Raw genomic sequence first — 17,325 nt, 5'->3', positions numbered from 1 at the left:
CAAAGTCACTTTGAACTTGTTTCCAACCTTATCAAAGCCTTTCAATTCACTCTAAATCTCCGTTAATTATGAATGGAGCAAAATGATGAATTTAGTTATGACAATAGACAATTTCTTGCAATCTACTTCAGCACGTAAAACAATTTACTACTACTATCATCACAGAATGAATTTGCTAATTTTTATACTATATAGTGAATAAACACATCTCAAAATGCTCCATGATTTCAACAGCATAGGTAATTAACAAAAGAATTCGCATGACTACATTACAGAGAAAGAAAAACAGTCATGAAGGTATCATCTTTTTTGGAGTACAGTGGTGCACTAAAATACAAGATTTTATAAACGGAAGGTTAAGCAACACAGGATTAACTAAAATCTGTCATAATTGATAAATATCATCAGAGAAACTGAGGTACCCCGTGTTACAATAAACTAAACAATTCATGTGGAGGCAGCATCAAGATATAAACATTTTTTTTTAGTGAATCTGGAGTATTTCCGACGGAAAGCCGGAGACTAATCATTAGAGGCATTGAGATCCATTAAAAGGATTAACATCTCTTAATCCTGGAGATCAAATCCCTAACCACATTCTTTTGGCACTCCACACATGTTGCGTCAAGATATAACTAGAAGAATGCTCGGCTACCGTAAAACACACGTGATCCATCCTTTTTCTTATCAGTTTCTAACTTACTGCTATTAGGATTTTGAATCACACCAAGTTGACCTTCACTTTCAGGTTTGTCAAGGTCCATTGGAAGCTTCATTTTTGCCAAAGACTCAGTGAATTGTTGCATGCTTCTCATGTACATGGTAACTATTTGCTGCTGCATAGCTGATTGCTCAGCCTCCATGTTGATGTTCCCTAGTGAAGCAGAAAAAACTTGACCAAATCTTGTAGCTTCTGTATTCCTATCACTATTGATCTCCTTTTCCTTGCTTGACGAGAACTTTGACTCCTTGTCATCTCTAGCTCCACTTTCTTTCTTGGAAGTTGGGGTTTCTGGACTGCCACCAGAATTCTGACAACCTTCAACTGTGATTGAAACATTGAAAGAATTTGATGAGTCACCCCTCAAATTATTCTTTTCCTCAACTGAATCACCTGAGTTTCTTTCATCACTTAAGCTTGTAGTAGTAGAGGTAGGGAACACAGGATTCCGAATGGTCTCATTTGGAGAAGTGGACTCATGATTCTCATCTGGTGCAGTCACAGTCATTTCATAATCATCACCTTGAGGAGAAGCACCGAGGTGAAGAAATGGTAGCAATCCCACTGAGTAATTAGGCCTTGAAGCATAAGAACCATAAGATTCCAAATTGAAGTACTCAGAAACCATTTTCTGGTTCTCCTTCATCACACTAACATCAGGAAATTCAATTCTAGAATACTCAACTGGGTCTGACATATCTTGTGAAACTTTTGGATCAAGCAAAACAACTTCTGAAGATATGGATGAATTAGTAACTGATTGTGATATGGGATTCACAGTGGAACTGATTGAGAATGATGTGTCCAAAGAAAGTGTTAATTGGACAGTTCCAGCAGGACAATGGAAAAGATCAGTGGAGGAAAGGCTATAATCTTCTGTCACCTTTCCTTTGCCAACAACTTGTGAAATTTGGACCAAAGCAAATCCCAAAAGCTGGTCTTCCAAGTGATTTCTTGACCTACTGAACATCCAAATCTCACACTTGAGAACAGCATCCATCTGGGTTATCTTCATCTTCAAGTTTTCATTGAATATTGGGTGTTTTCCACCTCCATTTATGATTCTGGTGGAGAGAGTCTCATCAGGGTTGTATGTAAGAGAGAACTTAGCATACACATCCTGATTATCATAGATGCATATGTTATGAATGTTCCTAGCATGATGAACATAGATATCAAGAATCCCTGAGAACTCTGCATCATCGTCATTATCATCTGTATGATTCACTGTGTTCGAGTTTGGGTTGTACCTGAAGCTGGTAGTTTGATGACTCTGATTGAATGAATCCATTCTAACCTGTTGTTACCGCTTGAAACTTTGTTCTATATTAACACAAACAGAGTTGATATAGATATTTTAGTTCATCAATGATCATGCAACGAGGATACTTAATTCTCCAATTTCCTATTTCTCTTCTGGATATATCAGCTACAAAAATTCAGAACCCTGATTTCATTTGAATAACAAGCTTCAAATCAGTGGATAGTTGGAAAGAAAGAAAGCATGTAAAGGGTTAAACAGAACTTGAACAGAGTTTTCTAACCTAGTTGAATGAGTAATAACAGAGACTAGTTAAAACCTGGTTCTAGATGTAAACAGGATGATGTTTTTGAAGGTTGAAGATGTTTGTCAGATGAATCCAAGAATTCAGACACAAAGAATGAAAGAAAAGTGTGTGTCTGAGAGAGAGAGAGAGAGAAACAATTAAGGTTCAATAAAGTGTGTTGTTTTGATGGAAATGGAATCGGGGATTAAGGAGCTTGTTGTGGCAGTAGGTGGAAAAATGAAGGATGAAAGCATGAAAATGAATAGGGGAGATTATGATGACGTAATGGGTTGGTTGGATGCCACTCTTTTCTTAGATTGCTTTGCTCTTTCTTTTACTGGTATGAAATAATTATATATAAGGATATACTAGTGTAGCTCCAATAAAGGGGAAAAAAATGATGGAAAATCAGATGATTTGAACACGCGTAAAAAATGTCACTCAAAATATTATTTTGAAGAGAGTTGATTGTATTTTAATTTTAAAGAAGAGAGACAAAGAAGAATGTTGAAGAAAGTTATTATTTAATGATCTCATGATATATAAGATCTTTGAGTATCCATTACATTACAAATAATTAAGTGTGGGTGGTAAAATAATGTTTGTAAAAGTAACTTCATTTGTAATTTTTTTTTATTTAATCTCAAAATTCGTGTACAGCAAGTTGGATCGGAAACCAAAAATATGATCTTAGTCTTTAATTAAAGTGAGACATCATGTAATTTATGTACTTGATTCATTAGTCAATTTTGAATCTGCTTGGATACTTTTTTTAAAGTAATTCTAAGAGAGAAAAATAGAAACAAATAAAATATTTTTTATATAAGTTAAAATTATTTTTATGTATAAATTAAAAATCATCTTTTAAATAAGCTAATAAGATAGTGATTATACAAATTACTATATCAAAAAAGAGATTCTACCAATTAATGTATAAGCTAATATTAACTTAGTTCTTCTTTTCTGAAAAAAATACTTAAAGCAAACATATCCTTAACTAATAGGATAAGCCTTTTGTTGTGAGTTATTAATCTTTATTTACGGGTGGGAGACAGAAGGGTTTTTTTTGTTTTTTTGTTTTGCTTGACAATGCAGTTTCCAATTTCAGTGACTCACTTTCTCCACTCAGAGTATTGGTATTGAGGACCCGCACAAACCCAATTAGTCTACTTTGCATGATGAAAACGTACAAAAATCTCTAGTTATTGCTTCTATAAAATCCGGTGGCATAGTCACTCTTTTTTCTTGTGTTTCCTTTATGAAATACTGTGCATAATTTAAATTAGCAATAGGGATTGAAAAGTGTTATGGGGGAGTTTACAGAACCTAGCTACAACACAAAGAACCGTTGTAGCAACTCTAAAAAGCCTCAATCATCATAATATAGCTATTATGATCGAGTTCAAATCCATCAAGTTCGAAGTACGTTCTAGGCATTTGCTAGCGGAAGTACAAAAGAGAGAATAAAAAACTTTAATCACAAGAGAGAATTCATATTTTAAAATGAACATAAATCACTATAACCATAATAAAATATATTAAATATAATTCGTATAAAATTTAAAAATCATAATTATAAAAATACAACTAAAAGTGCCTAAAATGCTCATACAATACTGACATATATAGTACATAAATAAAATTATTATAGCGCAACTCAACCATATTTAAAGATGAATGCGAGCGACACACTGCTCTTTTTAACCTTTTTCTTATTTAAAAATTAAAAGAGTGGTGGCACACTTTCTAAATAACTTTTTTAACACACATGCAATTTTTAGTTAAAGTTTATTGAAAACAATAAAATAATGAGAGAAATTCATTAATGAAAATTGAAATTGGTCAAATTTTAAAATTTTTAATAAATGTTTTTTAATCAATAATCGAGGGTTCAAAAAAGAGTGTTAGAGCATTTATTATTAGTATTTCTCTTTAAAATATTTACTATATTTCTTATGTAATTGTTGGATTTCGGTTTGTCCGTCACTAGTATTTGACTTAGTTTTTGATCTTGCTAAAGAATTCAACACATTAGACTATCTCGAGACAGGTTGAATTTGATCAACCTTATTGCGTGAAGATCACTTTTGGAGAAGATTTGAACAAGATATCCATTCAAGTTTTAAATTATTTGAGAGAAAATATTATTTCAAATCAATTAAAATTTAAATATAATTAATTGTCAGTTTTCTTTTAAAATATTGACATCAACAAATGACTTACTCTCCTATTCATTTAACTAGGAGGGTAAATGGATTAGGTCAACTGAAAAGGATCTTGGTCATAGCTTAGAAATGTTTCTAGTTTATCAAACTATATTTCAAAACAAAAACAAAAATATTTATATAAATATTTTTTCTTTATAATTTTAAATTATTATCAAGTTTTATTTAGTGACCAAATATTTTGGTTAAAATTAAAAATATACAATGCAATAATCAATATAAAAAGGATTAAGAAGGGATTTCAAGTAAATCAGTGAGGACAAAAATAGAAGAAAAAAGGCTAGTCGCTCATAAGTTAATAGCTAGTTAAAGTAGCTTCCAAAAATATACTAAAAGATATTAAAATAAACTCATATGTACCAAAGTAACTTATAAACTAGTTAAATTCATTTATAAGCTACTAGAGTTAGAATGACTTGTTAAACACACTCAAAGCCTTTGATATGTATACAATATTAAAAGTATAAATAATAAATTTAAATGGAACAATTAAAAATCTTGATGTGTAAAAGAAAATTTCGTTTATAATTATAATTTGACAATTTTAAAGAATATAAAAACAAAAAAAAATGATCCTTAAGTAACTTGTGATAAAGAAAAAGACCATACAACAAAAAATTAATGTCCTAATATTTAAAATGAAAGCTCATATATATATATATATATATATATATATATATATATATAAAAGTTGATAATTTATTTTTAAAGCACAGATAATATGTTTATATCAGTAACAGGTTTTGGATCATCTTGATAGACTTAATTTTTGTAACGTAATTTTGTATGTGACCTTCTGGAAAAATAATTTATGTTATCACATAATATTCGTCAAAATTATTTTTGATATAATACTATAACCGTAGTTTAACTAGAACATTTATTTGCAACTAATATTTGGAAGAAAAAAGAAGTTCAACCATCTTTACCTAAATTAGCATTAAGCTCCCTAATAGTGAGTTAAGAAACTAATATTTGAAAGAAAAAAGTTCAACCTTCTTTACCTAAACTCCCTAACTAAACCGTAGTCACAAACATTTTTTTTCATAAAATAAATAATAAGTCAGCCACACAAGTGATTACATTTATCGAACCATCCAACCAATCAGCACTCACTATTAGCTAAAAAATGAGAACACAATAAGTTTTATCTACAGTAAGTTTTATCTTAATACTTTTTCACGTCGGTTTGTTTTTTCTTTCTTGATAAAGGTTTGTTCGAATCTAATAGTATAAAACAAATTTATCATATATTATGAGTTGTGATTAGATGATTGTGTAAAATTTTTTACACTTTTAATTATTAGTGTATAACCCATTTTTTTATATTTATTTTCATACATTAAGATACACTACTAGAAAATAGGTTTTCTACATCGGTTATCGATGCCTTTTTACATCGGTTATCACGCGTCATTGTAACCCGGTGTCGTTAAAACACAACGACGGTTAAGGGACCGATGTTGAAATCTGACATTCTACATCGATTTTCAGGATAACCGATTTCTACATCGGTTGTCTTGAAAACTGATGTAGAATGTCAGATTTTCAACATCGGTCGTTCAAATAACTGATGTAGAATGTCAGATTTCAACATCAGTCATTCTAATAATCGATGTAGAATGTCTAGAATTCTACATCGATTTTGGCCTGAATCGATGTAGAAAGCTAAACATATCTTTTAACTCTTCATGGTATTTTGCAAAATTCTTTTTAGTGTTTTTATATGACAGCAGAGTAGCTGACACACAAAATTGCTGTCAACGAGTGTACTCCATAATATTTCACAATAAGGCCAAACAGACAAGCCTTCATGTGACAGCAAATGCACAAATGTGAAAGAAGTGAAATTTTGTTATAATTAGTAAGCAACTCAAAGCACTAAAAAAATCAATTCAAAAAAATTATTTCTTTCTATGGTTTCTACAAGCTGGATTTTCTCTATATATCTCTGTCTCTTTGGTTTGTACAAGCTTCATAATCTCCAATGTGATGTATTTTGCTGGGAAGAATCAAAGAACTTGCCTAATAGAGGGTTAGTCCATAGAGGAGATCAAGCAATGATTTCTAAATAACTCTTAAAATGGATTCAGTTGTTCCTTTGTTTGAAGCATGATATTCTTCTTTTTAAGTTTGAAAACTTCTCACTCATCTTTTTTCCTAGTCCTAAAGGTGTTCCCAGCATCTGAAGCTATATAGTAGTTTACAAAAATATAATTTATTCATAAAAGAGAACAAAAATGAGAATTATCAATCATTGGTTCCATAATATTATATAGTAGACTGATTTAATGTGGTCATGTATTTCGTCCTTGCTGAAATTCTAGAGGAGTTTATCATCATATGAATTGGCTATTATAAATTAGTTTCACTCACAAATATACCTAACCAAGGATCTATTTTAATTTTTTTTTATTAAAATTAGTTTCACTCACCATTTAGTTTTATATGTTTTTCAATATAAATTTTTTACAACATATAAAAATTATTATGAAACTTAATTTACACTTGCAATCTAATTACATTAATAGCCTAAAATTATTTCTACTAAAATTTAAAATAAAGGGAAATCGTCTGAAAGAGTGAAAATACATTGTTTAATTTTAACCAACATACATTGTTTACATACATTGTTTAATTTTAACTAACATACTAAAATTATTTAATAATATATTATCACAAATAATATATTTTTAAGAATGATAGGATTCATAATATTAATTTAAGTACTCATTTTAATAATTTTAGTATTGGAGTGAATTCTTATTTAAAATACTTATATATCTATATTAAATTATAATACTCAATAAATTATGAAAAAACTCACAAGCAACTATACATTATTTATCGTCTAGCATCATCATATGCCACTCTAAAATTATTAGCACCGGGAAAAGGAACTTCGTGCCTCTAAAATTTTTGAGAAATAAAAATAATAAAACAAGTAAAACTTAAGTTTTAGTCCTACCGAAAGTATATACTTTTACTAGCTTTTATAAAGCAAAAGAAAATCACTTGACAAAAAATCTAATATATATCTTCTTTATCTAAAGTAGAAAAAAAAATTAAAATTCATTTTAAGCATCACTCATCATTTTATCAAATCACGGAAAGAATGACAAATCAGAGCAATTAAAACTTAGCTTTCATCCATTGTCATTATGTTAAACTTTTTGTTTTCCTAACCAGATCAATTATATGGAGCTTAAAAATGGAGATTCTAGGAGCTTAAAATCCACGTGTGAAGGTAAGTTAACGATGAAAGAAATAAAGAAATAAAGCACCATATAGATTAGGTAAGTTAATTCGCCATTCATGAAATTAACGTGTGAAAGTTAGTTAGGTTTATTCTCTCTTTGGAGAAGGCAGTGACAGAGGGAGTGCTGATACCATTGCAAGATTATCAATAAACACATATGCTAAATTAATTAAGAGTTAATTTAACTAACTACAAAAGAAAATCTAACCGTGTACAACCAACCAACCAAATAAAAATAAAAATAGAGAGAAGTTTAAGAAAGCTTACCTTGGTTAAAAAGTTGCCTCCACCAATTTTGAGCTTATCGACTTCATAGACAGTGGCGTGAAGAGTCCCATGGAGCAGAATTTGTGCCATCAGTTGTGATTTTTATTATTATAAATATGTGATTTTTAATTTTTAATAATATAAAACAAATGCTATTATTATTATTATTATTATTATTATTATTATTATTATTATTATTATTATTATTATTATTATTATTATTATTATTATTATTATTATTATTATTATTATTATTATTATTATTATTATATAGAGGCAGTTAAGAGTCTTTTTAAGAAACTAGGTATCAGTGGCAAATTTTTTTTTAATATTTGATGTGATATGGTATTCAAGATTTAAATTTAAAAAATATCTTAAATCATCACTTGTTGAATCCTCTCATTGGCATAATTTATATAAAACTGTTCAATATAAAATTAAAAGACATTATAATTTGCAAAGCTAGTATATGTATTATTTGATCTAAAATTACATACTGGTTCAATATAAAATTATAAGTACAAGTTACTATTTAATACAAAATTATTTGATCTAATATATTTATTATTTGATCTAAAATTATATATTGGTTCAATATAAAATTATAAGTACAAGTTATTATTTGATCTAAAATTATTATTTAATCTAAAATTATTATTTAATCTAAAATTTTATACTATATATAAAATTTACTTCATAAAAAGTATAAAATTTTAATAATACTAGATGCATTAGGGAATTTCTAAACATAATTCTTAATCTAAAATATTCATTCTAGATACCAGATGGTTAGAAGGGTCCAGAAAATTTATGAGTACGGATTATTTAGCTGAGTTCAGATTATTAAATATCCAAGAAATTTGTGATTTTATATGGAAATGATTTGTGGAAAATATTCTTTCAATTATCATCAGATTTCACAAAACTGTTAATATGAAATAATTCCGAAATGGTTGACAAGATTATCACCTCATTATGGCCAGTACACCTGGTTTAAGTATCCTGCACATCTCCTTGAAAACATCAAGAGGCTTTGTAAGGTAATCAACATTCACCTGCAGGGCATATTCAATTTTTAAGCTTTAAATGGCTTATATATATATTCAGCAGCAACTAGCTCAGAAGTACCCAGACCAGGATATTGCTTTTCAAAGAATAAAAAAAATTACCTCAACAATATATGGAATTATCTAGCACATTATTTTTCAAAGAATAAAAAAATTACCTCAACAATGTATGGAATTATCTAGCACAGTAAAATAAGAAGAGTAATGTGTTATTTTTGTTTCATCCTACACAACAGCAAAACCCATCCAATCCGGCTGCAGAAATTTTAAATAAGGGTTTGTTTTTATATGAGCACTTCAACAAGTACTTAATTTATATTTTTATTTTTTTTTATATGATTTGGTATGTGGCCCGAAGAATACGCGTAGGACAAAGAATAAAGATATTTGTTTTAATTGGTCTATTTTCTTATCTATAAGCCGAACACAAGAGAATAAAAATTATATACATGTTTGACATAATTATATACATGTTTAATTTCTATAATGTGAAAATTCTATTTCAAGGCACAAATGGACAACATTCATGCATGTTAGAAATAAAATGGCTTCAAAAGTAGTGAAAGCACACAGAGATGCCACATTAGGATCTAATATCATGAAATTCAATAATTTTAAGAAATGGCTCTTGGCCATGATTTTCTGTAACATATTACAGCATTTAGACTATAATTGACCTTGTAAAGATCTACCTTTGTAGCATACCAGTTGAGCCATTTTCAAATGACAGCAAACATTGAAGCTCCTTACTACTGCATCTTCAACACTAGGTCAAAAATGAGCATTCCTAGTTAAAGCATAATAATTTAATGATTGCATCTCTGACAGGCATAGTAAGCTACGATAATACAACAACAACAACAACAACAACAACGCCTTATCCCACTAGGTGGGGTTGGCTACATGGATCAACTTCCGCCATAATGTTCTATCAAGTACCCATAGTAAGCTACGATAATAATTAAAAATAAAACATATTTAAATCTAAAAGCATAAAACCTAAAAGTTATAACATATTGAAACTTCAAATATAGTTTGAAATGAAATTTGACCTTCATGCTTGGTAATATAATCACTCCTCCTATGAGAGCCCCACCTGATTTATTATTTTTTACTTCAAATAGGAAACTAAAGTATTATGTTCCAAAAGTCCAAAATTTATAAATTAAATTAAAAGTAAAAATGTCTATATTAATCAGGAAGGAATGAACAAATGAATAGCCAATTTCAAAAGGCATCTTACTTGGTTATTTGTTTGAGTGTGGTCCTTTTTGGTAGAGTTCTCAGTAACCAGATTACTCAACTCTGCCATCTTTGCTTCCATGTTTATTTTCTCTAGAATTTCAGCCTATAACATTTAAAAGATAAATTCACTAGAAATTACCCTTACCTTTCATACAGATATATTAAACCAGCCTATGAAGTCTATGAGAAATTTGAACAAATTAAAAACTATATGTGTGATACTCACCAATCAACCAAGCCCATATTGTTGGATCGAGTGGCCTCAGAATAATTAAGAAGGGGGGGGTTGAATTAATTATTCCTAAACCTTTACCGATTAAAAAATTACTCTTTTAAGGCTTTTACTAAATTGTTAAGAGAATGAGGAGTAGAAGAGAAACTTAACAAAAAGTAAAAGCGGAAATTAAATGCACAACGGAAAGTAAAAAAGTAGGGAAGAAGGAAACAAACACACAAGAGTTTTTATACTGGTTCGGCAACAACCCGTGCCTACATCCAGTCCCTAAGCGACCTACGGTCCTTGAGATTTCTTTCAACCTTGTAAAAATCCTTTTTACAAGCAAAGATCCACAAGGGATGTACCCTCCCTTGTTCTCTTTGAACCTAGTGGATGTACCCTCCACTAGAATTGATCCACAAGAGATGTACCCTCTCTTGTTCTCAGTCAAACCCAAATAGATGTACCCTCTACTTGTACCACAAAGGATGTACCCTCCAATGTGTTGAGACAAAGATCTCAGGCTGTTAAACCTTTGATACTTTGTGAATGGGGATACAAAAGAATTCTCAGGCGGTTAGTCTTTTGAACACTTTTGTATTAGGGAAAGGGAATAATCAAAAGAATTCTCAGACTATGTCTTATTGAATTCTTTGACAAGGGAGAAGGGAGACACAAAAGAGGCGGTTAGTCCTTTGTTCTTTTGGAAAAGGGAGAAGAGAGACACAAAAAGAATTCAGGCGGTTAGTCCTTGGCGAATTCTTTTTGGCAAAGGGAGAAGAGAATGAAAAGATGAATAGCACAAGTTTTCAAGGTTTGGAAAACCAGAAAACTTCAGAAAGCTTTTGGTACAAAGAAGAAGAAGAAGTTCAAAGAGATCCAAGGCTTGCAAAGGATTGTATGAATATGTGTTCAAGATTATTGAAATGTAAAACAAAGCCTTGCTTTTATAGACTCTTCATGTCTGGTCAAGAAGACCATTTAGAAGAGTTATAACTTTTAGAAAAACTTAAAACCAATTTGAAAAAGTCAAAAACCTTTTTGAAGAGTTACATCTTTTGATTTATCAGAAACAGTCACTGGTAATCGATTACCAAATTAGTGTAATCGATTACACAAGGCTTTTAAATGAAAAGATGTTACTATTTACATTTGAATTTGAATTTCAACGTTCAAGGACACTAGTAATCGATTACCAAAACATTGTAATCGATTACAGCCTTTTGAAAATAATTGGAATGTTGTAAATTCAGTTTGAAAACTTTTTCAAACTCATTTTACTACTGGTAATCGATTACAACAATATGGTAATCGATTACCAGAGAGTAAAAACTCTTTGGTAAATGTTTTGTCAAAAACTCATGTGCTATTCAAAGTTTTGAAAAACTTTTTAATACTTATCTTGATTGAGTCTTTTCTTTATTCTTGAATCTTGATCTTGATTCTTGAGATCTTGAACCTTGAATCTTGATTCTTGATTCTAGGCTTTCTTCTTGAGTCTTGAATTCTTCTTGATTCTTTTCTTGAACTCTTGACTTGTTATTGATTCACTTGAGATGTTCTTTTATTCACTTGAGTTGTTCTTTGATCTTTGAGCTTTTTGTTCATCACCTTTGTCATCATTGTTATCATCAAAACACCTTTGAATCACATTCACCATGAAGCGTTGCTTCTACACATACGCCTATACCCTGTTCTATATCCTATGGAACACAACAAGAAAATCTTATAAGGCAAACTGCATGGTCAGTTTCAGTTCACATGCTGAGTTAAAAATCTATTAACTTAGTGATCAGTTTCACTTCACATGCTAAGTTAAAAATCTATTCATTTAAGAATTGTTGCTCGGGCCTCAAAAAACAAAGAGAGAAGAAGATCAGATAATATTATAGAAAAAGAAAGAACCAAAAAACAAGTTATATACACATTATGATTATGAATTAAACATACATACCGTGCCAGCAAGAGCATAAGGAACAACTAGAGGAGGAGAGGCAAATATGGATTCACTTCCATTATCCTTCAAATATGGATTCAGTTCCTTAGGATTTGCCTTCTTTGACCGGAAAAAAAAAGCAAACAATTTAGTCTTTTTATCACTTTACATTGGCTGAGATTTAAATATGAAGACAAGCTCCAAATTAAATGAAAACATTTAAGACAGAACACAAATGGACAGACACTTCAACTATGTGAATGTCAACAGGAAAATTGAAACATTGTTCCCAATTCATCACTTTTATCTTAAACAAAATCCAAATATGAATACTGTAATAAATACACATGAATATAAAATAATTCTCCTGCAGAAGAAGGCCAATGGATCAAACCATTTTATCTTCATATATATACAATATAATTTTATTTTTTTGTTATAAAATAAAACGTTGTGTTAATCATATGTATTTTTTAAGAATGTAAATATTTGTGATCAACAACAAATGCACATCAATCAACCTGTTGAATGAGGTTGTTATAGATTGAGGTAGCAGGATTATTAAAGAGAATAGCAACCACAAAAAATCCAGCTATAACGTCAACTAGATCAATGTCTTAAACAAACTCAAACAAACATCATCACTTTTCAAAAGAGGAAAGGGATTTTTTTTATTCGGATCACGTGGATCCTCAGAGGAAGGCAATTCTGCTCAAGCTAGACATGATTCGTGGTGAAAAAAAGGTTAATTTCATTATAAAAAAAATGACCCCCCCCCCCCGCCCCCCCCCAAAAGCATGGAGTGAACAAGAACAGATAAAAAAAAAGGTAAAATTGTAGAGAAAAAAATAGTAAGAAATGTTATTTGATCAGCTAAGAGTGAAAAAAGAAGGTTATTACCTCCGGAAGAAGTGATGAGAGTGAGATAACTCTGTTGGAGTTCAGACATGGAGGAGCGAGAGTCTTTCCAAAGCAAGCAACGCTTAATCCGCTTGTAGCCTTCTTACACGCTTCGAATTTCATCCTTGTTCCACCACTTCGTGAGAATATCCTCCTAAGACAGCGGGGGAGTGGACGGCGTAGGTAGGGTTTGCGGAGAGGGAGGGGTTGCTTTGAATTCCGGCGGCGAAGACGATGGCGATTCTGGTAAAGGCTCGTAGAGCTTTCGCTTCTTCAGAGGCTGTTCCGCTGAAGTCATGGAGGGAGTGGCCTCGGTTTAAGGTAACCTAGAAGCCTCCGCGGGTTTGGTTTGGAAGGTGGACGCGTCTTCTCGTTTTCTCGAGAGCCTAGGAAGATGAGACATTGGGAATAGGAGAAAGACATGAAGAGACTGCACCAGGGAAGCGAGGAGAGGAAGAGTCAAATTTAAAATTACCCAGAGTTAAAGTCGGTTTCGCAGAAAACCGCCTTTGTTTTATATTATTTAAGAACGGGTTCGCAAAAACTGTCCTTAAAATATTATTGGTATTTACAAAAATATCATCGTTCCCAAATCAAAGCGGTTTTCTACAACCGACTTTGAATTCACGTCGTGGAATGCACTATTTGTAATAGTGATAAAAAAGGACCTGGTTTGGTAAGTTCTCAAAGAAGGTGGAATGCACTATTTGTAGTAGTGATAAAAAAGGACTTGGTTTGGTAAGTTCTCAAAGAAGGAACAGGAGTCACTCATAATGAAACATCTTAACTATCATTGTTGACCCAAATGTAAAACAACTAAAGCTAATCACCAACAATGTGTTTACTATTATTTTTTGTAAACTAAAAAAATTAAATAAATAAATAAACACATATGTTAATGAAAAAGGTTCAACAAATAAATAAACACATATGTTAATGAAAAAGGTTCAACATGTAACTTTCTATTTTAAAGTTAAAATTTTCTCATAGATTGGTTCTAGGTCTCGCTCAGTATTCAGTTAATCATGTTAACAACATTTAAGTTATGTGTCATTTTTAACTCATTGTTGTGGAAAATTAGATGGAAACACAAACACTCAATTGCTTTGTATAATCACAAAACTACGCTTGAGAATTGAACTTATTGAACTTATAATAAGAGAAAAGAACAATATGAGAATGTCATGTTGTAAATTGGAGTTTTCTTTCTTTTTTTATTATAATTTATTGGAGTTTTCTTTTATTCAAGTCTAGAAAATTACATTACATGCATAAAATCTTTTTTTACTTCATTTTTGTTTCTTTTCAATAAATGTAAAGTGATACAGAAATTTAATGGCACTTGTATCTACTAAGTATAAGTATTCCGTTAGTGGGAAGAAACAGCACCAAGGGAAATTGAATGAATTTGAATAAGGGCTAACAAAAATAATTATCTTATCAAATCCCATTATCAACAAAATTTATGATAAGTAATCTTATGTGATCCTTCTTAACAAGCATAAGGCTGACATGCAAGTCACACAACACAAAAACCATTGGATAGAAAAGGTTCTCATGTTTGATACATCCTTATCTATTAACTCTCTTACATCACCTTCATACTAGTTAGTACTTATTACATCATCATAATTATCAAAGGGAAGAGGGAGACATGCATGATCTTGAAGGGAACAAGAAGACAAACTCGCCAATTAATTTATCAGAAACAAAAAATTTTATATTTGTCCAAGGGCCAAAAACTTTAAAAATATTAATTAGGAACAAGAAGACAAACTCGACAATTAATTTATAAAGACAAAAATATATAAAAGAAAGTTAAAACATGTTTTAGACCTGTTACATTATTCATTAATCTATCAATCACGATCAGTTACAATAATTTCAAAAATAATAAATCTGTCCTATAATTTCACTTGATTAGTTTCTTAAGTATTAGTAACTTTTTTTAGATTTTTTTATTTATGCAGTATGTTTTTAGTTTTAAAATTTTTAAGTATTCATATTTTTTATTAAAAAAACAATTTCTTTTTATTTGTGTTATTATTTAATTGAAATTTATTTTTGCTATATTAGTACATTATCTTTCATGTAATAATTACTCCAATATAAGTTAAAATGTTAAAATACTAATAATTATTAAATCATTCATAATTCCTTTTCTATACACTATGTCACAAAATGAAATAAATTTTAATAATTATTTTATTTAAAACTCCATAACTGCACATGCTTGGTTGATTATAAGGTAATGAGGCAACTTTAATCATAAAGATGACGTTGTTTTTTAATTTAACACATACTAAAGTTTAATAACTATTAATCATTCATAATTCCTTTATATAAAATATATCACAAAATAAAATAAATTTTAATAATTATTCTATTTGAAACTCCACAATTGCACAAGATGGATTATAAGCTAGCGAGACAAATTTAACCATAAGATACGTCTTCTTATATAGAGATAATTACAAACTTTCTATTTGAAATAAGTAATAATATAGTTAAATATTGGCTTGTTTCATAGATTATTTCTACATTTCTTGTGCATGCTTCTCATTGTATTTATGGGTATTATTCTTATATAGATGTATAGGAGGACAATATCATGTGACTTTAACATTGAATTCATAGGAAATGGATGAGAAATTGGACCAATAACGAAGAATTCATGTAGTTAATGTTTCTGTGTTTGTTTATCCTAAAATTGCATGATTTACTTTGACTTTTTTGGCTTGTGAAGGGTAAATGATTAATCAGGTGATGGAACCACAATCTTTAAGCAAAAGCTGGAGCAGAAAGTATAAGAAACTAAAATAAAAATTAAAAAGAGGACATTGTCTAATGTCGAGCTTGCCCAGCAAGGCATTTCACACAATTTTTTTAACAAGGCAAAAAATAATTTTATTTCATAAATGTCCATTCTTGGGTACAAATTATTCCAGAATGACAATGCATCAGCAACATTATATGTCATACCAGTTTAAATCAGAACAGATCCAAGAGAGTATAAGGGGCTGAATTTCTTTTCATAATTATCTATATATTTAACTTCTAATAAATAATAGTTTCAAAAATATTTTATTATTAATTATATGGATAAAATTAGAGATAAGATCTAACAAAGGATTCTAAAGGGCGAGGGGCCAAGCCTCTATTTGTCCGTGCTTGTATCTGTCTCTAGTTAAAACACGCACCGGTAAATAAATGTGACATCCCAATCAAAGTATTATTCACCTATACCATCATTTTAAATAAATATGGTAGTTGTCACAATTGAATTTTGAGTCCAAATTTTTAATACGTTTTATCCCTTATTGGCCCAGGTTGGTGGCACACTTGTTTGGAAGCCCAACTCACTAGTTTCATTAATGAGCAAGATAGCTAAATTGATTTTATCTTTTACTCTACTCTGTTTTGAAATAAGAATACTTTAGAGTGAGTGACTCTGAGGTAGATTCAAAGGGTAGGAATGAAGATGAAGAATGTCATGGAGTTTTTGGATTATAAAATTTCTTACTCTCTTTGTACCATCTTGTGCCTATAGCCGACTAATTTTCCCCTTTCTAGGTTATGATGTAATTATACCTGTAAATCCCCAATGATTTATTTTAATTAGATTTCATATTATTCAATCAATTTGGATTGTTCTATACCGATTTTAATTATTTTAGAATTGATCACTCTAATACATTAATCACTCTAATTATTTGTAAGTGACCATCTAGTAATTGAAGGAAATGTAGAACAATCAGGTTCATAAAATAGCAAATGTCCAAACATATTTGATGAATTTCTAACCAGATTAATAATCTTTAATTTTTCTCCCTGTGTTTATGTTTTCTCCAATTTGAAACCAAAATGACCATATAAGAATTAAATTAGGGAAAAGATGGTTAATACATAGCCTAGCTTTGATTAGAACCTGCTAATTGTTT

At 30.1% G+C, this 17,325-nt stretch overlaps 1 protein-coding gene across 3 annotated transcripts; it reads right to left on the bottom strand.

Annotated features, from left to right (window-relative positions):
- Window positions 1-292: 292 nt before the first annotated feature.
- LOC114402439 lies at window positions 293-2,580 on the bottom strand. 3 transcript variants are annotated; one of them, XM_028365009.1, is made up of 2 exons: window positions 1,972-2,580; window positions 293-1,875 (listed from the first exon to the last, which is right to left on the bottom strand). In XM_028365009.1, exons 1-2 carry the CDS (start codon window positions 2,010-2,012, stop codon window positions 636-638), a joined length of 1,281 nt encoding a protein of 426 aa, XP_028220810.1. In that variant the 5' UTR covers window positions 2,013-2,580; the 3' UTR covers window positions 293-635. The 3 variants fall into 3 exon arrangements, with proteins under 3 accessions (XP_028220810.1, XP_028220808.1, XP_028220809.1); XM_028365007.1 differs by having other exon boundaries at window positions 293-2,168; window positions 2,266-2,580; XM_028365008.1 differs by having other exon boundaries at window positions 293-2,168; window positions 2,302-2,580.
- Window positions 2,581-17,325: the final 14,745 nt, after the last annotated feature.

This window comes from Glycine soja, chromosome 20 (genome assembly GCF_004193775.1).
Source record: "Glycine soja cultivar W05 chromosome 20, ASM419377v2, whole genome shotgun sequence".
NCBI classification, from domain to species: Eukaryota; Viridiplantae; Streptophyta; class Magnoliopsida; order Fabales; family Fabaceae; genus Glycine; species Glycine soja.
The sequence above is the reverse complement of the archived record's forward strand: the minus strand, read 5'-3'. Positions and strand labels throughout refer to the sequence as shown.

Coding starts and splice junctions, on each gene's coding strand:
- LOC114402439 (XM_028365007.1), bottom strand. CDS start 2,012: ATGGATTCATTCAATCAGAGTCATCAAACTACCAGCTTCAGGTACAAC.